This window comes from Coccinella septempunctata, chromosome 1 (genome assembly GCF_907165205.1).
Source record: "Coccinella septempunctata chromosome 1, icCocSept1.1, whole genome shotgun sequence".
NCBI lineage: Eukaryota > Metazoa > Arthropoda > Insecta > Coleoptera > Coccinellidae > Coccinella > Coccinella septempunctata.
This window is the reverse complement of record NC_058189.1, coordinates 13773806-13800631: the sequence shown is the minus strand read 5'-3', so window position 1 is coordinate 13800631 and position 26826 is coordinate 13773806. Positions and strand designations below refer to the sequence as shown.

General features: G+C 35.6%; 5 protein-coding genes across 5 annotated transcripts; 4 read left to right on the top strand and 1 right to left on the bottom strand.

The window, feature by feature from the left end:
• The first annotated feature begins 1415 nt into the window (after positions 1-1415).
• Positions 1416-3014, top strand: LOC123312271 (26S proteasome non-ATPase regulatory subunit 8). Its single transcript, XM_044896613.1, has 4 exons — positions 1416-1651; positions 1716-2084; positions 2326-2511; positions 2817-3014. Exons 1-4 carry the CDS (start codon positions 1547-1549, stop codon positions 2949-2951), a joined length of 795 nt encoding a protein of 264 aa, XP_044752548.1. The 5' UTR covers positions 1416-1546; the 3' UTR covers positions 2952-3014.
• A 1169-nt stretch (positions 3015-4183) lies between these two features.
• On the bottom strand, positions 4184-6131 carry LOC123321760. Its single transcript, XM_044909506.1, has 2 exons — positions 5921-6131; positions 4184-5857 (listed from the first exon to the last, which is right to left on the bottom strand). The coding sequence occupies exon 2, from the start codon at positions 5855-5857 to the stop codon at positions 4409-4411; it is 1449 nt and encodes a 482-aa protein (XP_044765441.1). The 5' UTR covers positions 5921-6131; the 3' UTR covers positions 4184-4408.
• Positions 6132-6471: 340 nt separating this feature from the next.
• Positions 6472-21338, top strand: LOC123310454 (uncharacterized protein PFB0145c-like). The gene is made up of 7 exons (XM_044893928.1): positions 6472-12854; positions 13975-14225; positions 14289-14480; positions 14574-14767; positions 17785-18189; positions 20599-20750; positions 20907-21338. Exons 1-7 carry the CDS (start codon positions 6569-6571, stop codon positions 21053-21055), a joined length of 7629 nt encoding a protein of 2542 aa, XP_044749863.1. The 5' UTR covers positions 6472-6568; the 3' UTR covers positions 21056-21338.
• A 3580-nt stretch (positions 21339-24918) lies between these two features.
• Positions 24919-25668, top strand: LOC123317985. Its single transcript, XM_044904633.1, has 2 exons — positions 24919-25500; positions 25580-25668. The coding sequence occupies exons 1-2, from the start codon at positions 25054-25056 to the stop codon at positions 25598-25600; spliced, it is 468 nt and encodes a 155-aa protein (XP_044760568.1). The 5' UTR covers positions 24919-25053; the 3' UTR covers positions 25601-25668.
• LOC123322723 lies at positions 25624-26463 on the top strand. The gene has a single exon (XM_044910710.1). The coding sequence runs from the start codon at positions 25624-25626 to the stop codon at positions 26461-26463; it is 840 nt and encodes a 279-aa protein (XP_044766645.1).
• Positions 26464-26826: the final 363 nt, after the last annotated feature.

Genomic DNA, 26826 nt, shown 5'->3' with positions numbered 1-26826 from the left:
CTTTCTTTACTCGATCGATTGAACGCTCTAAGCTTTGCGTACGAAGGAATTGTGCCGAGTGACGACAAGTTCGAGTCGAACCTACGACTAGCCGTCAGAAGACTGAGTCCAACCGCTCATCATCCCGTTACCGAGTCCAGAGGTAAGATAGCCTTCTGTATTTTACTTGGGAACCTCAGTTTCAACCCCTTGTGTACCATTTACCCTATTTCCTTTCTCTGCGTTGGGATTAAGTCTGAGTGGAGAGAAAACATGTCATATCTCTGGACCGAAACCAGCGTGGTAGCCCGTTGTGTACCTGTAATCCTGTTTCCTTTCTCCGCGATGGGATTAAGTTTCTGGCTGGAGTGAAAACACATCAGAAACCGAAACCTATGCGGTAGCCCGTTGTGTACCTGCAATCATGTTTCCTTTCTCTGCGTTGGGATTAAGTTTCTGGATGGAGTGAAAACACGCCAGAGGCCGAAACCAGCGTGGTAGCCCGTTGTGTACCTGTAATCCTGTTGTAATCCTGTTTCCTTTCTCCGTGTAGGGATTAAGTTTCTGGCTGGAGTGAAAACAAATCAGAAACCGAAACCAATGTGGTAGCCCGTTGTGTACCTGCAATTCTGTTTCCTTTCTCTGCGTTGGGATCAAGTTTCTGGATCCCTAATTACCTTACCTGTTCAGGGTATCTTGGTTCTGGCTGGCGAACGATTCCGTAACCTCCGTGTCCTCCGTAATACGTTTGAGATCCAGTGAACTCTAAAAGAACTTCTTTTAGAGTTCACTGTTGAGATCGGATGCCCTTTTTCTTTCTTTCCGTCCGTTCCACCTCGCGAATCCACCATTTTATTTGTATATTTGTACTTGATTCCGAGGAAGACCTCCTTAGTTCTGTAAAGTAGACTCTTATTCTATTGTTTTACGTTTTTCCAATCGACCAAAACTATAATAATTGTGCCGGTTGTATTTCTTACTACGAGTCAACGAATAAACTTGTGCAATTCGATTTTTACTTTCACTGGATATCGCTAACACCCCAGATAACTCCGAACCTTCTCTTCGACTTGGAGCCACCAGGGTGGGTTTGCTATTTTTCCTTCGAAGAATAGCTGCCGCTCGAGATACCCGAAAAACAGTGAACTCTAAAAGAAAAGGTCTTCTAGAGTTCACAGCCGAGAAAAGGGCGTTACCGTAGGAAAACCTTTTCATTGAGTTCAGTGCTTTGGATCAAGTTATGAACTTGCATATGTTTTTCCCGATTACTGCATGGAGTTTCTTTTCCTATAATATGTCTATTGGCAAAGAGGAGATCTTTGCTATTGGAGAGTAGTTTACTCATTTCCATCATTTTTCTCATGATTTTTCTACTGTTATTTGTGCTCTCCATGGTAACATGTGGTTCTGTGCTCCTGTCTCTACTGTGCTCCAGTGCAAAATGTCATCCCAACTGTCAAAAACTTTGTCAACAAATTTTTAACGTATCATCTTGAAGGTAGATCCCCACATTTGTATACAATTTCTTCTCACAACATAGGTTTATTCTCATCTAAAGCAAAGAACAATGACAAACTCAGAAGTTACTTCCTTGTACAAGAAACTCAATGCAGAATGGTCATCTCCTTCGCCAAATTTAAGTAAATGTGATCAACTACTTTCAAAGTTGAAGGTAAATTTACAATGCTCCTTGTAATATGAATATTTTTTGAGCGTTCAACTGTAAACTTTTGTAGGTTGAACTTACGGGAGTCATGTTTCTACCTACATCAAACGCCATTGCTTCGAAACAAGAATTATTGCTAGGCCGAGATATTTTGGAAATAGGTGTTCAATGGAGTATTGCCAGTAATGATATTCCATCTTTTGAGAGATATATGGCTCAGCTGAAGTGTTATTATTTTGACTACAAGACTGAATTGCCAGAATCTGCGTTCAAGTATCAGTTGCTGGGATTAAACCTGCTATTTTTATTATCACAAAACCGAGTTGCGGAATTTCACACAGAACTTGAACTCCTTCCTGCTGATCATTTACAAAATAATGTTTATATCAGACATCCATTATCAATTGAGCAATATCTTATGGAAGGTAGTTATAATAAGGTATGTGAGCAAATTTCATTATTTTCAAGCTGAATGCTTTACCATGTTCCACGGGTTCTGAAGACCGGTAACACGCAAGATGAAGTGGGCTACCAGTTCTTGAGCACTGGTTAGGCACATCTGCCTAGTAATGCAATTCTAGTGCGTCACAGTCAACCTGTGAAACCATTTTCATTTCATAGAATATTCCATAAATTGAATGTGGTTTGAGAATCTCATATCTATATGTATCTGGTTACAGATTTTCTTAGCTAAAGGAAATGTACCAGCAAAAAGTTACAATTTCTTCATGGATATTCTGTTAGATACAATCAGAAATGAAATAGCCAATTGTGTTGAGAAAGCTTATGAGAAAATTTCTCTTAAAATGACAGCACGAATGCTATATCTTCCTAACGAAGAAGCAGCGAAATCATTTGCAACTAAGGTAAGTGTATTATGAAATATGGAAAAAATTTATTCAATAATGAAAATTCCATCATAATATAATGAAATCTTTCTGTCAGTAGTTGAAAAAGGCATTTACTTGAGGTATCACAATCTCACTGAGAAAATCAATATTTTAAAGCAAAAGCTTATTGAGTTAAAAAAACTGGTAATTTGATTTTATGAAACTCTATCAATATAATAAGAAACATTCTGCCATAATCCTAAAAACAATCAAAAACTGAAAATAAAATATTGATTTATGCTTCATCTGGTCAAAATACTAATAGGCTATTCTCGTTACAGAAAGGTTGGAAACTTGGAAAAGATAATTTCTTTTATTTTGTTCCTGAGATAGAGAAAACTACCGAGCCTATTCCATCGATTGAGTTAGCAGAACAAGCTATTGAATATGCTAAGGAATTGGAGATGATTGTTTAAGACTTCCCAATTTATATATCTGTAATAAGTTTAATTTGGATTAAAAAGTTTGTCTTTAGTTCATTTTTTGTATCAAGATGTCATTTATTTATTTTATCCCATTTGATTACCTACAGTCTTAGGCCCAGTTGCAGGAAAGTCTAATGGTGCAAAACGGTTTGAATGCATAAACTCGCCCTATGTACTTGTCCCTTAATGCTATTAACAACTTGTGTGCAAGCTACTGTGAGTACACATGGCTAGTTTACAGGCCACTCGCTCAAAAGCTGGTGAGTGCCATGTAAAGTCGCCGCACTTAAACTTTTTCCAGAGCGTTTTAACAAACAGCCAATGGAGCAAGTGCCTCGAGTACACTGGATTAGTTTACAAGCTGCTTGTGAAAAAGCTAGATTGTAGCTTTTAAACTCGCCCCGTGTACTTGACTCTTTTAGGAATAAAGTACAAAAATTAATTTTTTTCTCAAGATATTATATTTAGGAAAAAATAAATAGATCTTATAAACCTTCAATGAGTGACTGAACAAACTTATGTGACAAGTAAAACTCAACTGAAGCCGTAGTTAGAGGATACACATTTCTTTGTGCAAACATAACCTTGTAATCTCTGTCTTGTGCTATCTTGTCTAAACATTGGTGAGGTATAGGTTCCCAGGTTAAATTACAATAATTGTCATATACATTTGTATAGTCACTCACCAAACACACTGTATACTTTTTGGACATAACTCACAAATAATAAGTACAGGAATGACAGTATATCACATAAATATTGCTTTAGATGATCTAATTCTGAGGTCAGAATTAGATTGCACTTATTTGAAAGTATCAAATGAGCAATGAAAAACATCAACCATTGTATTAAAAGTAACAAAAAAATTCTAATACTCCACCTGCATTGCATCTGGGAGGTCATCATAGCAATTAAATGCACCCAATGTTAAACATAAATTCCCAATCTGCATTTAGGAAAAAATGACGATTACTTTACATTAACTCAGATGCAATGTAGAAGCAGTATGTTTTTCACACCTGTACATTTTGGTTTCAATTATATCATTGACATAAATATTCTTAAATGGTACCTTTGACCATCAAATCATGAATTTTTTAGAGATTAAATATTAATATAATGAAAAATTATCAGTATACAGACATGAATTGAATTCTCATGTTTCTCTAGGTAGTTCAGTTGGTAGAGTACCTGACCTGCAATCGTGGAGTCGTAGGTTCAAGTTCTGCTCTGGAAGGTACTTTTTCTGAATTCAATTCTCGTCTCTATACCGATAATTTTTCATTATATTAAAATTTTTAGACATCAAACTATCTTCAATAAATATTAAGTAGGGTAGATTTCTAATATTTGACATTCATAATGTAAACAACCTTAAATATTTTCTCTTGCTCAAATAATATCTAAATAAATTCAGCTACGATCTGCTTCAATATCAATATTAATCATCATAAAAATGTATGCCGAACTTCACCGCTCCAGAACTGCTTATCTGAAGTTGAATTCATAATCCGGAGCAATTCAAATGCTTGCTTTTTATTTTGTTCTGTCCAAGCAATTGGTCTGCATTCCATATCTAGTATCCGTTCATTTTGCACTGTAGCAAGATCAGCTACATATACTGCAGATTTCCTATTATCCTCACAATTCTCATTTTTTATTTTGTCTGTGTTATAGATATCTTTAAATAAATTTATTTCAGTATTTAAGGTATGGGTCTTATCAGTTGAAAACATAGATGGTTTTTCCTTATCTTTTGGTTTTTTATGTAATTTAGTTTTATTATAACTAATTTTTTTCAAAGGACTATGCCCCTTGAATTTAATTTTACGTTCAGATAATGTTTTTGCAATAGGTTGATGTTTGAGTTTAGCAACATCTAATTTTTCACTTGTCTGAATAATATCTGTATCTTCTATCTCATCATATTCAACAGTAAGTGAGGTATCAAGATTCTCATATTTATTGAGATGAGTACTCTTATTTTCTTTGCATCGTTTTAAGTAAAGCTGAGATTGAGTGGATTTTTCTTTCAAAGCTTTTTCATACATAGTTAATTTTTTCTCTTTTCTACTCAAACTATACTCTTTCCTATCAATTTCATTTTCTCTCAACTTTAATGCAATTTCTTTTTTACGTAATTGCTCTAACTTCAGTCTATAATCTAATAAAGCAAAGCAATCATTAAGTTTAACTCCACAAGCCATCTTGAAAGTATTTAAAAGAATGACAGGATGTGCAATGATTTTATCAATGTTAGAAGCTGCAGGTTTATTATCTTTCAGCATTATTTCTATCAAGTCGATAAACTCCTCACTATAATATTCTTTGTTCACAATGAACTTATTGCACAATTTATCTTCAGTTAAAGTACATAGTTGCATAATAATAATGCCAATATCACACATTTTTACATCAAATTTACTTTGTGTAGTATATTGAGAGAAGTTCAAATATTTGAGATTGAAGTCTTCATCGAAATATATATTTTTCAACCTTATATAATCATTGAGCTCAATAGATTTCACTAAAATTAATAACTGAAATAAAATTTTTACAATCATCTCTTCAGGTATGTGAGAAGTTTCTGATTTTGCTAATACTTTTAAAAAATCCGACAGACTACCATGAGGAAAATATTCCATTGGCACATAAACTAGTTTTAACTTGTCCTCTTCAATAGCTGGATAAAATTTGACCAATAGGACATGATTTTGCTGTATTCTCTTTCGAATTTTTTTGCATAAGAGTTCTTTTCTGTCTTTAGATATAGATTTGAAACTAACAGTTCTCCATACAAAAAAATCTTCAGTATCAAGTCTTTTAACTAAAAATAAGTCCGACTTTGATTTTGGATTCAAAACATTTATAATTTCAAAATCTCCAGCTGGATTCATCTGTAAAAATATTTCAGTAAATTTAAGATTTTGTGTTCGATAGATATTTGAGAACTGATTTACCTTGAAAAGCTTGAGAAGTGCAAAACCAACTACCAGGTATATGCATACACAAGTATACTGCACATATAACAAATAATAATAAACTATATACTGAAACTGAATGGGGTGCTCCCAGTTTAACAAATGTTTTTGTTTATTTTATGGAGGGTACCCTCCATAGTTTATTTATATAGGATAGCCGTTAACTGTCAATTTTAAAATTTGATTAATGTGTCATGTGCATGTTCCAAACAAAGAAAACATAGAAGTATGTGACTTTTTTTAAACACTTCTTCTCAACATGGAATGTTTGCTATTATGTCAGAAAAATACGTTTCGTTCATTTTAGGAATAATTTGAATGATAGGAGAGATTTAAATTATGTAAATTTTTGTTGTAATTCAACAGAACAAAGAACAAAATTATAATTATGGTGTTAATTGAAATTGTACATTACAACCTAGGAAAAACAGCAGAATATGTCTATGATATAACCTAATACAACTCTCTGCCTCTGTTGATGTTCTGTGGTATAACCATAACCTAGAATTTTCAAAACAATGTTTAATGTTATGTGTTTCTATCATCAGTCTTCCTCATAACGTTAGTTTGTTGAAAAAAGTGTGATAAAAAAATCAAACCATACAATTGCAACTTTACAACACCATAATGTCCGAAGGAGTTCCTCAGTTATCATATTCTTTGAATTTATCTTTTAATGAAAACACTGCGAACAAAAGTAATATTGCAGATTCCAGACTTCAATATGTGAAAATAAATCGTGATAACACTATTAAAACGAATTCTGCATCTCCTTCAACATTGTTAAACACAACAGTTCCTGAAGCACTGCAACAAGTGCTAAAACATTATGGAGTTGAAGACAAAATGTTTCATAAGAGGGATTTGTCATCCTTTCGTTTTTCATCAGCAAAGCTTCCGGAAGAAAGAAGTATTGCTGTAAATGATATAACATTCTCTAATTTTCGAAAAATCCAAAATGATTCTTTTTTGAATTCAACATCTTATGCATCTATTCAAAGGAAGAAGAAAAAAAATCGACCGATTAAAATTGATACAAATCACAAACTCAAATACTCTGCATTAAATAAATTTGAGAAGAAAAAAAGACATGAAAAAGATTTAGTAGTGCAGAAAAATTGTGAAAAATATTGTACTAAAGATTCAGTCTGTAAGGAAATTAAAATTATAGAGAATGTGGTCTTACAAAAAGCTGAAACTAATAGGAAATATGATAGCTCAAACAAATATATTTCTAACTTGTTCTCAAACGAAAAGATCAATGACCATAAAATTATGGATAACAAGGATAAGCTCTTTCCCGATGGTAAAGAACATAAGGAGATTATTGGCAGCGGAGAATTGAAAGAATTGGAACTTGAGAGAAGAAGAAATGAAGTATCTATTGATAACTCCAATGAAAATGTTCAATCATCTTTTCAGAATAAATCAGATGATTCAAATCAGGAGAAAAATAAGACTTCTGATGCATTAATGTATTGGGGAGATCAAAACAAAATGGGACAGAAGTGGAAAAAAGTAAAAGATAATATCTCTATAAAAGACATAGGCAAAAGAAATTTTTCTTTAAATGTCAAAAACTGTATGAATAAATATATTAAAGATGAATCCTTAGCAGTTTCTAACAGTGAAGGAAATCATTCAGTATTAGAATCTTGCGATGAAGTAGGGAAAATATTGAAAGACAGCAAGGCGAAGTCTAGATCAAAGAGTTCAGTTAGGGGCAATTTAGATTTTAAAGAAAATGAATATAATATTTGTAAGTCTTCCACGTACAAAGATGAAAGGGATATAAAGTCAATAGAATTTTTGGAAATATCAAAAGATCTTGTTTACAGTATCGATAAAGTGGAAAGTATAATTGGTGAGAAACTTGAAGGTGTTGAAGAAGAGGATGAGAAGCTAATGAGGACAGATGAAAAATTGATTGAAGAAGAAAAAGAGATCAGTTCCTTCAATTATATTGATGATGAAAACCAGGAAGATGCAATAAACAATGATGAAAAAAATTCTATGAAAGCAAAAATTGAGAATTTCTCTGTAAATAATGAATTAAATATTGAATTGCCCATTCTATTTGTTGATGATATGGGGAATAACCAAATCACCCAAAACCATAAAAAAATCAGGGAAATTGATTCAGAAGTATGTGATACAAAAATTGAAAAACTGCAAACTCGGAAATATGTTGAGGGAAAAAGAAGTGAGTCAATGAAAAATCAGGAGTATTTGGCTGTTGATGAAAATAATTTCAATATAAATACAGATGAAGCTCATGCAGATGAGAAACGTAGTAAGAAGAAGGAGGAACAGCCAAATGAAAAACAAGAAATCTTTGAGAATAGTATTGAAGGCTCAAATGATAATTTTTCTTCTTACAAGGTGATTCAAAATGATATGCAGTGCAAACTAAAATATGTTACTGGAAGAAAGAAGAAGGTTAAAGATACGGGAATTAAAAAACAAATTTTTAGAGGAACAAAAGAAAAAAATAGCATGGAAAAAATTCCTCATGAGGTAGACACTACAAAATTGGAAAAAGAAATGGACCTAAAAATCAGCGAAACAAGCAAGGATGAACATTCAGAATTTGGAGAAATCATCAACTGGGCATCAGGAGATATGAAATCAGAGAAATCCACAAAGATGATGGGAATCATTGAAGAAAATGGTCAAAATTTCGATGATAAGTCGAAAAATTCCAAAGGAACAAAGGGAGAAAATCCAGATATAAATGAAGAAATAAAAAGCTTTAATAGCTCAGGAATTATTCAACAAGGAGTCGACACTAAGGAATTTGAAGACAAAATGGACATAAATATCAGGGAAACAAGCAAGAATGAACAATCAGAATTAGGACAAACCACCAACTCGGCATCAGCTAATATGAAATCTGAAAAACCCACAAAGATGAAGCAAATTACTATTAAAAAAAATAGTCAAAATTCCGATGATGAGACAGACAATTCCAAAAGAACAAAAGGAGAAAATCCAGATATAAATGAAGAAATTAAAAGCTTTAATAGCTTAGGAATTATTCAACATGGAGTCGACACTAAGGAATTTGAAGACAAAATGGAGATAAACATCAGGGTAACAAGCAAGAATGAACAATCAGAATTAGGACAAACCACCAACTCAGCGTCAGCTAATATGAAATCTGAGAAACCCACAAAGATCAAGCAAATTACTAATGAAGAAAATGGTCAAAATTCAGATGATACGAAAAAAAAATTCAAAGGAACAAAAGAAAAAAGGCCAGATATAAATGAAGAAATGAAAAGCTTTAATAGCTTAGGAATTATTCAACATGGAGTGGACACTAAGGAATTTGTAGACAAACTGGAGCTAAACATCAGGAAGACAAGCAAGAATGAACAATCAGAATTAGGAAAAACCACCAACTCAGTGTCAGCTAATGTGAAATCTGAGAAACCCACAAAGATCAAGCAAATTATTATTGAAGAAAATGGTCAAAATTCAGATGAAACGAAAAAAAAATTCAAAGGAACAAAAGAAAAAAGGCCAGATATAAATGAAGAAATGAAAAGCATTAATAGAATGGACATTATTCCTCATGAGATGGAAACTAATGAATTGGAAGACAAAAAGGAGCTAAACATCATCGAAACAAGAAAGCATGAACATTCAAAATTAGGAGAAATCATCGACTGTGCATCAGCAAATATGAAATCAAAGGAATCTATAATGGTAAAGCAGATTGAAGAAAATGGTCAAAATTCAGATGAAGAGAAAGAGAAAAGACATGGAAATACAAGTCCAAAGTCGAAACATAAAAGTATTGGGAAGTCCAAAAAAAAATTGAAAAAGAACATTCTTAACCAGATAATTAACAGGTTGAATTTAAGCGAAGATGAACTGATAAGAAATGTCAATGTTAACGCCAATAAAGAAGTGAAACCTAATGAAATTGGAGAATGTATTTTACCCAAAATTATTGACAATATCAATCCGAATATTCCAGAACAGATAAATGAAGATTTTGGGGAATCAACAACCGAGGTCAAGGTATTCAATAAAGAAATAAAAAATAATATTGAGAAAGAAAAACTATCAAGAAGAAAAGGAAATAAACAACTTCAGAAAGGTTTTGATGGCAACATCGACCACAAGAATGAAATAGAAAATGGGATTATGTCAACTGAAATAGAAAATAGTAAAACAGAGAAGGAAATCTCTAGCACCAAACAAAATGAATCATGCTGTGCACATACTGAGCAAGAAAATGGAACCTCTGTAGTCGCTGAAGTAAAAAAAGAACCAAAAAAATCTAAGAATAAGCTCATTAAGGCAATTTTGGAGGATAAAATAGGAATAATTCAGAGTCCTGAATTTGGAAAAAAAACCAGAAAAACTAAAACTTCAACTTCTGATTCTCTATTTTCTGATCAAGAAAATTTGGCAGAGGATAAAGTGTTCTCCAGGAAGAGGAAAAAACATAAAAAATTGTTTGATGTAGAAAATTATACTTCAAAATTCATGAATGATTCTAGAGAAATTACGACAGGGCCTGAAGATGAAACCAGTAATATTGCAATCCTTTCAAGAACTAAAAGGAAGAAGGAAAAGAAGAAGTTAGGACCATTTAAAGAAACTGAAAACTATTCTGAAATTATATCGCTAAAGCATCAAGAAGAACAAAACAATGTATTAATTTATGATAATGAAGTGATTAGAGCAGAAAATATTGAAGTTGAAAGGAAACATATAAGTCAACTAAACGAAAAGGAAAATTCCGAAGACACACTGAAATCTCTAATTAAAAGACAACCTTCATTAATTGAAGGAAAAAGAGAAGAAATGTGTGATAATTCAAAGACACAAAAAAAAAATCTCTGTAGACATAATGAAAACCATGATTTTGCAAATGCCAAAAATTTTCAAGAGAATGCTTCTCAAGATGATGTTGAATTTGAAAAAAAAACGAAAATGATTAAGAAAATGCACGATAAAGTTAAAAAAAATATAAATAACATAGTTGATTCTGAAAATGAAACGAAACCTCCCCATAAACAAAAAAGTATGAAACCAAAAATTAAGTTGAATGATCATATATCTAATATTCTTTCTGATAAATTCAAAACATTCTTTGAAAGGCTGGAAAATAGTGATGAAAAAAAGAAGAATAAAGCTACTTTCAAATCAAAAGAGGGGGAGAATACTGAATTAGAAAGACCATATATTTTGGAGCATGAAAAAATATCAAAAAAATCAGAGTCATCAAGTATCCATAATATTTCGATCAATTCCTATTGCGGTAGAGGACAGGATAAAGGAAATATTGATGACGTTATGGATTTAGAATCATCTGACGAGGATCCAGAAGAGGAATATAGAAAAATGCAGTCTTACATGAATAATGCTCATGATAGACCATCGGATGATTTTGTTGAGCAGCTTATTGAGAAAAAAAACAAAAGTGTTGAATTGATGTTATCAGATGAGAAACCCTTGCTTTCATCTGAATTGATCGATCAAGTAAATAAAGATATTATTGATGATAATATGGATTTAGTATCCCTAGGAAATCCTGAGTTAGAATGCAAACAAAGTAATTCTCCCATGTGGTTGCAAAAGAAAACTACTGAGTCAGATTCCGAAAGTACACACCTTGATAATTGTGAAAAATTCAGCAAAAAAATTTCAAATAGCAACAAAAAATCACCATCAAGTAAAAATAGAAAATCCAGTGCAGATAATGAGGATGGGCTGTCTTCTATTGATAGGGATAATCGAAAAGATTCAAAACGTAATGATGGAGGTGGGCAGATCGGTACATGGACAAATAATGTCTTGAATTCCCCACAGAATCTTGAAAAAAATCTTGAAGAAAATGAAAATATCCCAAGTAATGTTACATATCTTAATGATGACATGGAATTGGAACCAGATAATGGATTACAATTGCGGGATCAGAAATGTGAGACTTCTTTGTTGTCCCCACAAAAAAATAATATACAAAAGACTAGCAGAAGTATGAACTCTTCAAGTAGCATAAAACATTCATCCAAGTGTAGCAAACCAAATGAGGGGGATACAGAAAAAACTGATATTCTAAAAAAAACTATGTCATGTAAAAATGATGAAATAATTGAAATCGAAACGACCTCTGAAGTTTTTATACCAAATGAGATCAAATCAATTACTGAAATTAATATAACTGATTCTGAGCACAACATAAAGGAAGTTGACAATGAACTGAATATGGATAAAAGGAAAGACACTCAATCTTACATCAATACCTTTATTCGACAATCTAAACTAGGTATAGACATTGCATCAGAAGTAATGACTGGTGGAGTAATATCAACAATAAGTGAACTTCCAAATGTAAGTAAACGCTCCAATGACCTTTCTATAAAAAAAGTGAGCAAACGTAGAAGAAAATCCGATGCAAATGACGGAACTCCCAATAAAAATTGTGCTGAAAATCCGAGCAAAAAAAGGAAAATTCTAAAGAGTCAAACAGGAAAATTGAACAAAAAGAAAAATATTTCAACTAACGATCCAAATACAACTAAATCTAGAAGTATTTTGGAATACTTCAAAAAAGAAAATGATCAAAAAGATTTGAGTAAAAGTGAGTCAGCATCGAATATCGATATTGAAGGCGATATGTCTGTTATTAATGATGATGTTAATGAAATGCTCAGTCATGGAGACAAAAATAGTGAAAAAAATCACAAATGTGTTGCCAAAAATTTCGAACAAAAATTGGATTCAAATAATGGCCAGAAAAGAAATCTGTACTCATTTGCTGATATTTTATCTCAATCTCACACAAAACAAATGAAAGAAGAATTCGATGAAATCTGTAATGAATCGTCCAGATGTGATGTAAATGACTCAGAACCCAGCGAGTCTTTTTCAAACAATTCATCATACATTGATGGTAAGATTTTTCTTTTTTTAAGTATGTATAATAATCGTTGATATTTTCATGATTCTTCAAATTGAGTGTATCTTTTCTACTACCTTAACTTATTTTTTATAAACCGATTCATAAATTTTTGGAAAAAAGTTTCATTCGGTTGTCTAGCATTATATGTTACGAATGGAAAAAGTTTTTTTTATGAAGATTTTCTCACAACTAAAACTGTTAAATTGATTAGATACCGTGTTATATAATCTCATATGCAATTACAAGACCTTATTGTGTGGCAGTGTTGAAATATATATGGGGTAGAAATACTTCTTCGCTACTCTAGTTCTAGTATTGTTATTTTTAAGTTATTCGAATATTTCCTTTTGCATGAGAAACTTATTTCTATTAGCTGCTTTCCAATTAGGTGCGCGAAACCCCAGAGTTTGACTCACTGGAGCTTGCGGCCCTCGCTATCTAAGCTGTCAAATTAAACTGACCTAATCTCAGTAAATACGGCAATTCTAACGTTCCACAACTGTTAATGCGTGAAGCCCATTGAGTAAAGACGCCTTTTAGAGTTCACTGTTAAAGCCCCAGAAATTCGGGGAGAGGGGAAGAAATCGATGGTATGACGCTCTAAACTAGGAGCAGTGCTCCCCAGCTGATAACTGGAAAGGCCTAATTATTAAAGTATAAAGACCCAGAAACTATTAAAAAAAACTCAATGTTGTTCGGTCCTTATTGCCTTGATTGTTTGCATTATAATGCAAATCAATCAAGTATTGACCTTATATATTCAATATCAAAGCAATATTGATAAATAAAAACTGGAGCCTGAAGTGGTTGTAGTGATAATCATGTTATTTAGCCATGTTATGTCTTGGAGTAGAAAAAAAATGAATACCTTATACTTCATGTGTTGGTTGTTGTGGGTAAAGTTTTGTTGAAAATTTGTTTTTCTTTTAACGAACAGAAAAAGAGTCTTAGGTGTTTGAATGGTAGTATTTGCACATAAAGTTATTGAAATTCATTGAAGCATTGTACTAACATATGTACTATAAAGCACTTCCTAAATATATACCAAAAAAACATGTACCTAAACACTGAAAAAAAAATTCTCGAGGAATTCTCATTCAATATGTTACAGATCCTGTGAACCCACCAAGAAGGATAAAAAATAACAGTCCTGAAACTTCCCCTGACAAAGATGAGAGAGATTCAAGAAAAAGTTTAGCCACAAAACTAAGAAGGCGTACAGTTGATTACCGATCTCCAACTAAGAAAGAATTGAAAGAAAAAGAAAGGAACACAAAAATAATAAAACTTATAAAACAGTCGAAATCTATTTGGGAAATTAAAAAGGAACTAAACATTCCTCAAAGCAGTCATTTAAAAAAAGTGAGTGAAATGCTAACAGACACAATTTTAATAAAGACTAATATTTCACCTACAATTTTTCAGGAAATCAAGGATTTGAATGTTGAAAATCCTTTTCCTTTATCACCAATTCAGAAAATCGCATATTTCATCATTACTCCTCCATCAGATGAACAGAGAGAAGCACTTCATGCTGAAGGAATCAAGCTGAAATTAGGACTTTTCACTGAAGAAGAAGACAATAAGATTATGAAAAACTGGAAGAAATTTTGTGAGGTAAATACTTTTAGAACCTTCTCACTTTCAATTGAATGAAATAAATGAGAACCCTTTGAATGATTGATCATTATTTGTACATCTTAATTTCAGCATCATGATTGGGATGGCACATACTATTTGCCATTCATGAACCGCTCTAGGAAAGCTAAACATGGCGTTTTGCCAGATAAACAATTGGTTTTATTTGTGCAATTTATTTCTCATGGATTCGAAAATAGAACAATGAATACTATATATGAAAGATTCCGAAGAATAATCTCAAGTGAAGTGCAAAATTCTGGAAGGTATGTAAATTTACATAATAAAATTTATGATTTTTATTAGTGGGATAGCCGCAATCTTCAATTATATCGTGAACTCTTTTTTCTTGTCCCACAAATAAAAATCAGTATAATTCATTAAACGGCAACGAATTACCAATCATAATAAAATTTTATATATTCATATAAAATTTGGGTATTGTAACCAAGCAGACTTATGCACTCTGTATAGTCCAAGCGCCAGTGCGAAAAGATCTTGTGTACGTATACATGCGGTCAGTCAATCCAAACTGAGAACGAGTTTTGCAAATGGGCCATGAAAGCTGTCGTACTTTTCGAGATCATCAATGAATTTGCTAAGGTTGGAAAAGTCTCATACCGAATACATATGGCATATAAATGGGAATTGTAATGTAAAAGTCAGTCAGCTGAAACTGGGCATGCTGCTGCTCAGTTGTCCCGAACCTACTACTATGTAATGCCGCGTCTAATTCAAACACTGAAAGATAGCGTTTTAATTTCGACGCCAGGAAATAATTATCTATGACTGAAAACATGCAACAACAAAACGAGCATCCATTTGATGTACGGCGTCTTGACTGAACGCAAGCCTACGTCTTGGAACCGTTGGAAAATGTTCGGATGGATGCCGCCCACACCTAATCCAACGTATCCGAATCTTTATTTACATATGCATTCCTGATTGGAAGGGTGATGACGTAGATGGTGACAAGGTTAAGTTCACAGACAGATCTCATTTCGGTAACAGTGGCGTAGCGTAGACATTAAGATAAAGGCGGAAACACATTATTAAAACGCGACGCGACCCGATGTCGATTGACCATTTTGTCAGTGTAGTGAACGAATGAAAAAAAAAAATTACTACAAACGTTATTTGGGCTGTCTGACCAGCTCCTTAGAGCTTATTCTGCTTATTATCATTTATACAGGATATCCCGACATTACAACTCTTCCTCAGGCGTAGGTAAAGTATATAAAGACGAGTCAGGAATTAATTTTTTATTTGCGGAGATATGGGCCTTCGAATGGTACTCCCCTAATGCAGTTTTTTGTGATAACCTCTGAACGACTTAACCGATTCTGGTAGTTTTTTAATTTGAGTTAATACAAATATCACTAATGATTTTTTCTAACACCTTCCCCATAAATCGTCAGGAGCGGACTGACTCTAGCACTTAAGGCTGACCGGCCACCGAATGCGAAGTGGAGCGTTTTCAATGCTAATATAAGAAGTGACAAGCTACAAATCAAGTGACGTAGCTTGTCATTCAGCATTGAAAACGCTCAGCTTCGCTCAACTTCGCATTCGGCAGCCGGTACGCCTCATCTAATATATAAAATTCTCGTGTCATAGTTTTCGTTACCATACTCCTCCGAAACGGCTTGACCGATTTTGATGAAATTTTTTGTGCTTATCCGGTATCTATGAGAATCGGCCAACATCTATTTTTCATCCCCCTAAATGTTAGGGGTAGTCCACCCCTAATTTTTTTTTGTATTTTTTAGACAAAATTTTTAATTTTTATTTTTTTATGATACAACATACAAAAATATGTACATACAATCCTCAATTTTCACCCTTCTACGATCAACCCTTATTTTTTAATAGCCATTTTAGTAATTTAATCATTAGGAAATTATTTATATGGCAAAACAACGTTTGCCGGGTCAGCTATCTATGAGAATCGGCCAACATCTATTTTTCATCCCCATAAATGTTAGGGGTAGTCCACACCTAATTTTTTTTTTGTATTTTTTAGACAAAATTTTTAATTTATATTTTTTTATGATACAACATACAAAAATACATACAATCCTCAATTTTCACCCTTCTACGATCAACCCTTATTTTTTAATAGCCATTTCAGTAATTTAATCATTAGGAAATTATTTATATGGCAAAACAACGTTTGCCGGGTCAGCTATCTATGAGAATCGGCCAACATCTATTTTTCATCCCCCTAAATGTTAGGGGTAGTCCACCCCTAAATTTTCTTTTTATTTTTTAGACAAAATTTTTAATTTCTATTTTTTTATGATACAACATGGAAATTATTTATATGGCAAAACAACGTTTGCCGGGTCAGCTAGTAGACCTATAAAACACATGGACGCGCCCTTCCAGTGAAGAAGCATATTACGCACGACTAGAAAAAGTTAGTAATTCTAGGAGTGCGTAATTGCCTTACAACTCGAGTTGAGTACTATACTTTTTCATCTCCATAAAACTTAGAATTCCATTAAGTGACTATATTTTTAATCAATTAAATATCTACAAAAAATCATACAAGTATAATAAGTTCCCATAGTTTAGTTCACATTTTGTTTGTAATAATTATAGTTAATTATTAGCGTGCAATTATTAAAAAGAAGAGAGGGTGGGTTGGTTGTTGGATTTTTTGTATTTTCAAAAATAATATCATTATTCTCTCTTGTATTATTAACGGCATATGTAATTTTTGATGAGTTAGCAGTCATGTTTTTCATAGAATTGTCTACATAACTCTCGGCCACTGCTGATGACCGCCAACCGCAATGGGCCTGTTCCGATATTGCTGGTTTTAGTGGCCGCAATCGAATAACAATAAAACTCGAACGACTGGGCCAATAGGCATCGTCTCTGAAATACTGACAGTACTGTTCAGGAATATCGGAACAAACGGCATGTCTCTTCAATGCTAGCATATCGTCACCAGCATCTACTAGAATTGTGGCAGAAGAACACCTAAAGCAATGGCGTTTATTCCAACACATTGCTTGGTGCATTTTCCATTTACGTAATTCAAAAAGAAATGCAGAGTCTCAACATGCTGTCTTGCAGGATGTAGATTGATGTAGTTTTCACAAACCGGATAAAAGGATTAGGAATATGAATTATCAGATATTTTCCCGTATCTTCCACGTCTTCAGGTTTCAAGTTGCGTAACTCCTGCTTTCTACAAGCACCACTAATACCGATAATTTCAGATTTCAAAATATGAATCATAAGAAAATCTCTTCAAGTGAATTTTTTTTTTCAGATTTACTGCTGAAGAGGATGAAATAATCATGGAGTACTTGAGGACCAACAATTGTATAAAGCGTTTCACAGACATTGCTACAATATTGAATAGGCCTCGAGATGCTGTTGCCAGGAGGTACAACTTGCTAAAAATGAAGAAGAAACTGAAATTGACAAGAATACATTGGACTAAAGCTTTGGCCGAAAAGCTTTTGGTCGCTTTAGTAGAAGAGACTTGCACCATAAGTTTATCAGAGCTGAAAAATCGTAAAATCTCGTCACAAGTATGGGCTCGAGTTGGAAAAAGAATGAAACTTCCAGCTGTTAGAATTAGGAGGACATGGTACCTCAATTTTTACCCTAGATTCTTCGCACAAAATTATTTCGAAAATATTGGTGATACCAGAAAAAAATTGATCGATATGTAAGTATTATATTCAGAAAATTTTTGAAATTAATGAGATACCCGAATATATCCGAATAACTATGGCGATAGTAAATTCCAATTTTTATGGGTATCTCGATAATGACATATTCGAATTCCTCATAAAAAGTGCCTGTAGAATGTAACAACGGATCCCGAATACGAGTTCAAATAAGCGAGTTATTCAGCTTCATTGAAAATGACAATTTCTCAATTTTCGTCCATAACTCAAAATCTATGAACGTTAGACTAGATCTGTTTTCAGTTTTTGATTAGTCAAGATTAAAGAGTTCTCGAGATCCCTTCAGTATACAACGAATTTTGCCCAGCCTGTACATATTCGAGCGGGTCAGATTAAGATACTGTATATGCCCTACGTGTCTCTGATAATAAATTCATGTTGATCTGACAGTTCGCTTGGGGGAACTGGCCGTACGGAAGAGTTGAAAATGGTTAAAAAAAATTTTTTTCAAGCGTGTCAGATTTTTAGAGGATATGTTTATTGGATCCAAAGGAAGCTACTTTTAAAGAAACTTATAATTCGGATGTGACGCAAGGTTATAGCGGTTTGAGGAGATTTCGGCTTACAATTTTGCTCAAAATATGTCTCCCCTCCAAATTGGCCTGTTCCGGATTTTTTCTTTGAAAACTTCCTTGACAAGACATAATTGGCCTGGCAAGTTTTCAAATTGTCACCTCCTGTTAACTACTTCAAGGAATCAATGAAAATTTGCAAACTATAGTATTCATGTACAGGGACAAGTGATATTCAATTGAAGTAAATCTCTTCCCTTCTTCCCTATTAAGGATTTAGGGGTGATAGCTCCTACACCCAGGGTTGAGGAGATTTTGGCTTACAATTCTGCTCAAAATATGTCTCCCCTCCATTTAAAAATTAGCCTGTTCCGGCTTTTTTCTTCGAAAACTTCCTTGTCAAGACATAATTGGCCTGGCAAGTTTTCAAATTGTCACCTCCTGTTTACAACTACTTCAAGGAATCAATGAAAATTTGCAAACTATAGTATTCATGTACAGGGACAAGTGATATTTAATTGAAGTAAATCTCTTCCCTTCTTCCCTATTAAGGATTTAGGGGTGATAGCCCCTACACCCAGGGTTGAGGAGATTTTGGCTTACAATTCTGCTCAAAATATGTTTCCCCTCCATTTAAAAATTGACCTGTTCCGGCTTTTTTCTTTGAAAACTTCCTTGTCAAGACATAATTGGCCTGGCAAGTTTTCAAATTGTCACCTCCTGTTTACAACTACTTCAAGGAATCAATGAAAATTTGCAAACCATAGTATTCATGTACAGGGACAAGTGATATTTAATTGAAGTAAATCTCTTTCCTTTTTCCCTATTAAGGATTAAGGGTGATAGCCCCTACACCTAGGGTTGAGGAGATTTCGGCTTACAATTCTGCACAAAATATGTCCCCCTCCGAATAAAAATTGACCTGTTCCGGCATTTTCTCTGAAAACATCATTGTCGCGACATAATTGGCCTGGCAAGTCACCCTGTATCTCAAGAACGTTTAAAAGAAGAAAAAATTGGTTCGGACAAAATTTGTAGAAATTTATTATGCTTTACATCTGTTATGACGAATGCGAAAACAATTTGATGTCCAAGAGAGGAGATAATTCGAAAAAACTGATTATATTTTTTCCGTTATTCTTGAATCATTAGCATCAAAAAAGTCACCGCGCTCGAGAATTTACAAGTGACGCTTTTTTTTGCAAGTTTGACGCCCTCACACACATTTTCATCATGCTCAAATTGTCAGAGAATATATAATTTTCAACATATTATTAACCACATACCACATATATCTTAATCTGACACGCTCGAGTATGTACAATGATCGTATTTTTTTTACTATTCTGACAGGCTGTCCTAGACAATTCCCCCTATTAATCTGACACTCTCGACTAAATCCCAAATTTCCCTCTTGTGCTCCCCAACTGTTATTGAATACTCGACAAAACATTCACAATAGAAACATATTTTTTTGATTCTATTATCATTTAACGATCCTGGGAAAAGCGCTGGCTATCAAATCCAAGTAACATGTTAGAAAATTTATAGCGTTTTCAAAGTAGGTTTTTTGACATAATTTGGGCAACTTCATATAAAGTTGATATAAAGCTCTTATACTACCACAGAACACTTTAATAATTGAGGTATTCATTGACGAAACCATACATGTAAGAACAAAACTAGAATAAACCCATTGAGAAAATTTCCGTGCCAGTTGTCCCTTTACTCAATGCCCGAAGCCCGATTATGGTTTGGTTCAAATGTAATATTATTCTACATAGTGTTAAGTTTCATTTCCAGTCTAAAATGAAGTTACAAACAATCCAAAATATTCAGGCTTAAGAAATCACACAAATGCAATTTTTTTTTCAGCGTGTCTGCGAGATATTCACGCTGGAGAGGTATCGATTGGGGAGTAGTGGCTAGAGAAATGGGAGATGGTTTTCCAAGAAGCAAATGCAATAAACTTTTGAGAGATCTCGTCAGAAGTAAAGTTCCACTGCATATTCGCGATAATTTGAATGGTAATGAAAATTTGTTTAAAACACTCCTTCTAGTATGCATGACTACTGCAAAATGCAGTGTTGCACTTTGTCTTTGGAAAATATAGATATTGTGTAGGTGCAGGCTGTTATAAAGGATAAAGTAGTTAATGTTTGATTAATCTCTTTTATTTACAGATGCTTTGTTATTCTTGAGGGGCAAAGACCTTTCTTCAAGAAATGATCATTTCAGTTTTTTGAAGGAAATAATGGAGCAGACGAAAAATGGAACCATTTTACCGAACTTCGAAAGTAAAAAAAATGAAGAAACTAATGAACGGGTGTGATTATTAATTTACGAATTTTTTTTGTTATTTTGTTATTGTTTCATAACTTTTGTGAACAAATTCAGGATATTGGTCTCTGAGTTATTTGGAGCCGGAAAGGTATTTTAGTCCTTTGTCTGGAAATGCTTGGTTTCCAAGATACAGACAGAGCAGGGCGTTGAATGTATTCCAAATGAATAACGAATTCCTCTTCATTTTTGAAACAGCTTGAGATATTTTAACGAGGTTTGGTCAAGATGGATACCTTATTAAAGTGATTATTTCACATTTAATAACTCATCTTCAGCAACTACAGTGACGTGCGATTTTCATATTTTTAAAGAAAAAATTGTACGCCAGAGCCTTCTTCCTAAATTAAATACATTTTTACAATTCTTAATCCATTAAGAAAAAAAAAATCTGCGTTTTTTCCCTAGGATTACTTTTCGGTAAAAAATTGATATCTGTGGGTTATTAAAAAAATAATCCAGAGGGACAATCGAAAAATGAAATTCATTTCATCATTCATCAAAAAGCTTTTCAAATTACAAGAATTGTTCAAAATCTAGGATACAAGAGTCCTCCCATGGATTGCGAAATTTGTTTTGATTTGGAAAACATGTATCTATCTTGGAAAAAAAGGCATTTCGAACGAAGGCTTAAAAGACCTTTCTGACTCCAAATAACTTGAAGATTGATATCCTGAATTTGTTCGCAATGTTTGTGAAATAACCTTTACATATACATATTTTTACATAATCATGCTGAACAGACCCAAACCATTATAAGCTTGTTATATTATGCGTATTGTATGTATATTATATTGTTTTAGATATTTTTTATATATAAATGTTTTAAAACTGGAATATTTTTATTTATCTTTTCATAATCTACATTAATACTACGGTCAGTGAGGATCAACGAAATTACCAAATGTGTTTGCAATCCATTATCAAATGGTTTTAAGTACATTAGAAACTACTAGAAACACTAGAAAATTAACGAGCGTTTAATTATCTGCCGTAGAAGATCTGTTTCAGCTATACATACAGTGGCGGCGGAAGGCGTAGGCGTCGTGGGCGACGGCCTACGGCCTCGCGGCTTGAGGGGCCTCGCGGGCCGAGGAGCCCCTCACATCAGGTTTATGCAATAAAAACACTGAACGTGTCTAAATCTGAGGGTTTTGGGTATATCCAGAAAATTGTTCTGCCATTTTCAAGTTCCACCAACATGTTTATTATGAGACATATTCCTGTAGCAATCTAAACAAGTTAATTTAAAAGTTCCTTTACTTTACAACATTTTCGTACATTTTCAAACAGTATCAAAGAATATTGATTAGAGTCGAAGAGTTGATTAAGGAGAACCGTTTTGATCTTCAAAATTACTTCAGAAAGGAAGGAGTAGCCAAAAGGAAAAGAATGTTCTGTCATGAAAACAGCGATTAACATATACATTCACTCAAGAAACTCTATGAAATAGACAGACTTTTTAAAAAGCGCCTAGTGTAGAGGTACCGAGCAAAGATTATAAGTTTTGGTACCGAATAATTGCCGGGCTAGGGCACTCACTGCTAGTCGGTGGTCTGTTGGTTTTCATCAGCGCATCAAAGGTCTCTACACGCGACAATTTCGCTCTGCATGAATTGCGCTTTGTTTAGGTACTGCGAAATTTCGCTCGAAGCGAATAATTTTCGCCCGAGTGACTTAACTGTGGACGCTTACCTTGAGGATCCACTACACCGCTTGAGCTATACGTCCAACAGCGGGTTTCACAAGATTTTAATTGGGTTATCAACAATTTGACATTGACTCAATTTTCAGAATGAATCCATGAAACCATGAAATTTTTTCTTGCTTAAATAAGGATGTTAAAAAAAGCCATTGAGACTCACTAAATTGGCGTATATAGTTCATAATTCTATAAGACTATGATATTAGGTACTTTCGTTTGCACTTTTCTACACTCGAGTTGATTCACACCAGTGTAGAGGGGGTGTATTTTATCTACACCTAGTCAAAAAGAGGTGTAGATAAACTACACCTACTCTACACTGGTGTAAATCCAATCAGCAAACGAATATTAAAATCGAGTATAGAAAAGTGCTATACTTTTTATGCAAACGAAAGGACCTATACTGAATGCACATAACGGAATAAGGCTTAGTTCAGATGATAGCGCGTAAACACGCGATCCACAAACCGCGCGACTAAAGATACAGAGGAGGATATAAATGTTCATATGAGCGTAGACTCCTCTGTATCTTTAGTAGTCCGGTTTCTGGTTCGAATCATCTGAACTAAGCCTTAAGATACAGTGGAGTCTACGCGCGATGCCGCGCGACCATATGAACATTTGTATATGACTCCTCTGTATCTTTAGTCACGCGGTTTGTGGATCGCGCGTTTACGCACTATCATCTGAACTAAGCCTACTAAATACACTGAGGCCTAGTTCAAAGGATCGCGCGACTCCGGCAACCGTTTACGTGCAATTAATTACGCGCGACTATGTAAACGGTTGACCGAGTTCAACACAATCTTGCACTGTATATGGATCCAATCACAGGTTGTTGCGCGTTCATTTGAACTAGTCCTCAGTAGTTATTTTGAAATTTTTTAACTAAGCATGATTTAGCCTCTCAGGTGGGCCATGACTTGATAATTAATTCGTTCAATTAAGTGAGTTAGGCTGAAAGTAGAAAATTCTATATTTCTTAAATTTCATTTTTTATTATCAGTCGCTTTCTCATGAAAACGTACAACTACATTAATTTATGTACAAGGACTTACTCTAATTTATTTACACACTCACTAATTTACTTTCACAGTCTGTAACTGTTCTGAATGCACTGTTCACTTGGCTCTCTATTAGAACCCACCGCGCGTCTTTTTTATCGATACGCCCGTGTTCGATAATATTCCAGTTGCACCGAGTGGGAAATACGCTATTTCCCCGATATTTTCCAGCGGCGGCAGGGGCGTATTCAGTGGATTCGGACCTTACACTGCCCCCTCCTTAAGACGTTCGGTCCCCGAACACTCTGGTTGGTGTGACTGAACCTACAAGCGTCTCCCTCTCTTCAGCACCCTTATTTTTGGAAATAGCACTCCACAGTATTCTCTTTCGCCGTCAGCTCAGCGGTTGAAACTGCATACCAGTATCTTCGTTCCCGTTCTATTGAAAATGACCTGCAGCATGTTTCGAACGATTCTTCAGTTGAGTTGATCCAGATCACAACTCAACTTTGCACGGTTATCTTCTTCACCTTCGTCGAGCTCTACCCTCAGCAGCAGGTCCAACATGGTATCCAACTACATGCCGACTACAAGTCGGCACTTGCGACAGTACTCCGTGAAAGCGCCGAAAAGGCAGCAGCAAAGGAGAGGGAACCAAACCTCCCAACACCTGCTGCCAAAACTCCGAAGAGGTTGCGCTCTGATGGCAGTACTCCTAGCGCCAGTGCGAAAAAGCATTGTCCTGGGGGAACGGTCAGCAAGGGGGTGACCTACAAGGAGATGGTGGAAGGGATCAAGGTCGGCATTGTCGACAGGGACCCTGAGGCCAATCTGTCAGCTGAGCAGCTGGACCTGCTCCAGGGCGCCATCCTGAGGCACACCCTCAGGAAGGAGGAAAAGGGAGCGGGAATCCGCTTCTTGAGCTGTACTCATAAGCCGGGTTGGCTTATGATTAGATGCGCGGACGAGGCTACCGTCTCGTGGCTTGAAAACTGCTTGTTGCAGATCAAGCCGTGGGATGGGGCCAACCTCCGCATCGTTCAGGGAACGGAGCTGCCAAAGCCCTACGTATGCGTAGCATACATCCCTGATCCTCCACTAGGAGATCGACCCTCACAGGATGAGGTGCTGACAGAGGTCTGAGTGTGATGAACCCAGACCTGGAAGCAGAGAGCTGGGCGGTGTTACACCACCAGGTTTCAGGGCCGGGCCGGACATGGACCTTCTCTGTAGATGAGAGCTCCATGTCTAGGCTCAAAGCCCTGAATATGATGCCCTACTATGGTTTCGGGAGGGTTACCTTCCGGGCCAAAGAAAAGGGCATGGGTGCCGACAAAGAGTCGGACACCCAAACAAAGAAAGAGGAAGGAGGGGCCAATCCCTCCACCTCCGCTGGCACCTCCAAAGGTGAGCTCGCTGAGGGAGAGAGGTCTAACTCTGCTCCCTCGACGAGCAAAGCGCCGCAGGCGTCCCTTCCCACCGGGGCTCTTCCCAAGGCTGGTAAAACGGCCAGGAAGGGGCCGGCGGTGGGAAGAAAGAAGTAAGCCGCAACATCTAGTGATGGCGCGGCTCTTCAAATGCCTGCAGGCTAATGTGCAACATTCCAAGGCTGGATCCTACCTCCTTGGAAAACGAATCCTGGACGAGAGGATAGATATCGCCCTCATCCAGGAACCTTGGGTTACTTCCCGAGGCAGAATCAACGGCCTCAGTAACCTTCCTGGCAAGGTAATATCACTCGGATCTGGGGAAGCACCCAGGTCCTGTATCTTTGTCAGGAACACTATTGACATTTTTGTACTTACAGGATTCTGTTCCAGAGATGTAACATCCATCCTGGTAAAACTTCCCATGGAAACGGGCACTAAAGAACTGGTCATCTGTTCTGCCTACTTCCCTGGTGATGCCATGTTCCCCCCGCCAAATGAAGTGCGAAAATTAGTTGCCTTCTGCAGGGGGAAAAACCTTCAACTCCTCGTTGCTTGCGATGCCAACTCCCATCACACTACGTGGGGTAGCACGGACATCAACGAAAGAGGTGAGCACTTATTCGACTTCATTCTAGAAGAAGCGCTTTTTGTATTGAATCGGGGCTCTGTTCCAACCTTTGTTACGAAAAATCGGGCTGAGGTATTGGACATCAAGCTCTGCTCGCAATACCTGAGCACTAAAATCACTGACTGGAGGGTTTCTGACACGCCCTCTGGCTCAGACCATAGAAATATTCAATTTAACATTGAATTAGGCGGTAAACCCATTCAGGAATATCGCAATCCCAGATTAACCGACTGGGATGGTTATAAACTATCCCTGCAACGGAATCTGAGATCCATCAACGTCAACGTTAACAATCATGAAGACCTAGAGAGGCTGGCCAACTCAATGGGCCAAGCTATAGTCTCGGCATATCATGATGAAAACTGTCCACTAAGAAAGAAATCCGACAATAGGAAAGTATCTTGGTGGAACTCAAAATTAGAGAAACTTCGTAAAGAGGTTCGGAAAAAATTTAACGGAGCAAAATCAGCAGGTGAATGGGAAGTGTATCGTCAAATCCTCACCTTGTACAACAAGGAAGTAAGGAAGGCCAAAAGGGAGTCTTGGGAAAACTTCTGCAGCAGCATCGAAGATGCTGCAAGCGGGACAAGACTCCACAAAATTCTCTCCAGAGAGCCGTCTTTAATCTGTTAAAAGATCAGATGGCACCTATACGGCCTCTGGGGCGGAAACCCTTAAGATCATGGCTGACACACACTTTCCGGATCACGTGCTGATTGATTCCGCATCTGCGGAAGAAGGTAACTTCACCAGTCGCCTCAAGCGACCCAGCAAGGAATGCTGGAAATTTGTCAACAAACTTATCACTGCGAGCGCGGTGAGAAGGGCAGTTTTATCCTTTCTCCCATACAAAGCGCCAGGTGACGATGAAATATTTCCAGCTCTACTTCAGCACGGACGGACTGGAATACTTAATGTCTTACCTCATTAGGCTCTTCAGATCCAGTTTGGCATGGAATTTTATACCATCCAACTGGAGGAAGGTCAAAGTCGTTT

Excerpts from the sequence above, each read along its gene's own strand:
- LOC123312271 (XM_044896613.1), top strand. The coding sequence starts at position 1,547 with ATGACAAACTCAGAAGTTACTTCCTTGTACAAGAAACTCAATGCAGAA. Across the intron at positions 2,085-2,325 it reads TGGAAGGTAGTTATAATAAG|ATTTTCTTAGCTAAAGGAAA; the intron begins GTATGTGAGCAA and ends ATCTGGTTACAG. Across the intron at positions 2,512-2,816 it reads CGAAATCATTTGCAACTAAG|AAAGGTTGGAAACTTGGAAA; the intron begins GTAAGTGTATTA and ends TTCTCGTTACAG.
- LOC123321760 (XM_044909506.1), bottom strand. The coding sequence starts at position 5,857 with ATGAATCCAGCTGGAGATTTTGAAATTATAAATGTTTTGAATCCAAAA.
- LOC123310454 (XM_044893928.1), top strand. The coding sequence starts at position 6,569 with ATGTCCGAAGGAGTTCCTCAGTTATCATATTCTTTGAATTTATCTTTT. Across the intron at positions 14,481-14,573 it reads ACTGGAAGAAATTTTGTGAG|CATCATGATTGGGATGGCAC; the intron begins GTAAATACTTTT and ends TCTTAATTTCAG. Across the intron at positions 20,751-20,906 it reads TATTCGCGATAATTTGAATG|ATGCTTTGTTATTCTTGAGG; the intron begins GTAATGAAAATT and ends TTTTATTTACAG.
- LOC123317985 (XM_044904633.1), top strand. The coding sequence starts at position 25,054 with ATGGTTTCGGGAGGGTTACCTTCCGGGCCAAAGAAAAGGGCATGGGTG. Across the intron at positions 25,501-25,579 it reads TCAGTAACCTTCCTGGCAAG|GATTCTGTTCCAGAGATGTA; the intron begins GTAATATCACTC and ends TTGTACTTACAG.
- LOC123322723 (XM_044910710.1), top strand. The coding sequence starts at position 25,624 with ATGGAAACGGGCACTAAAGAACTGGTCATCTGTTCTGCCTACTTCCCT.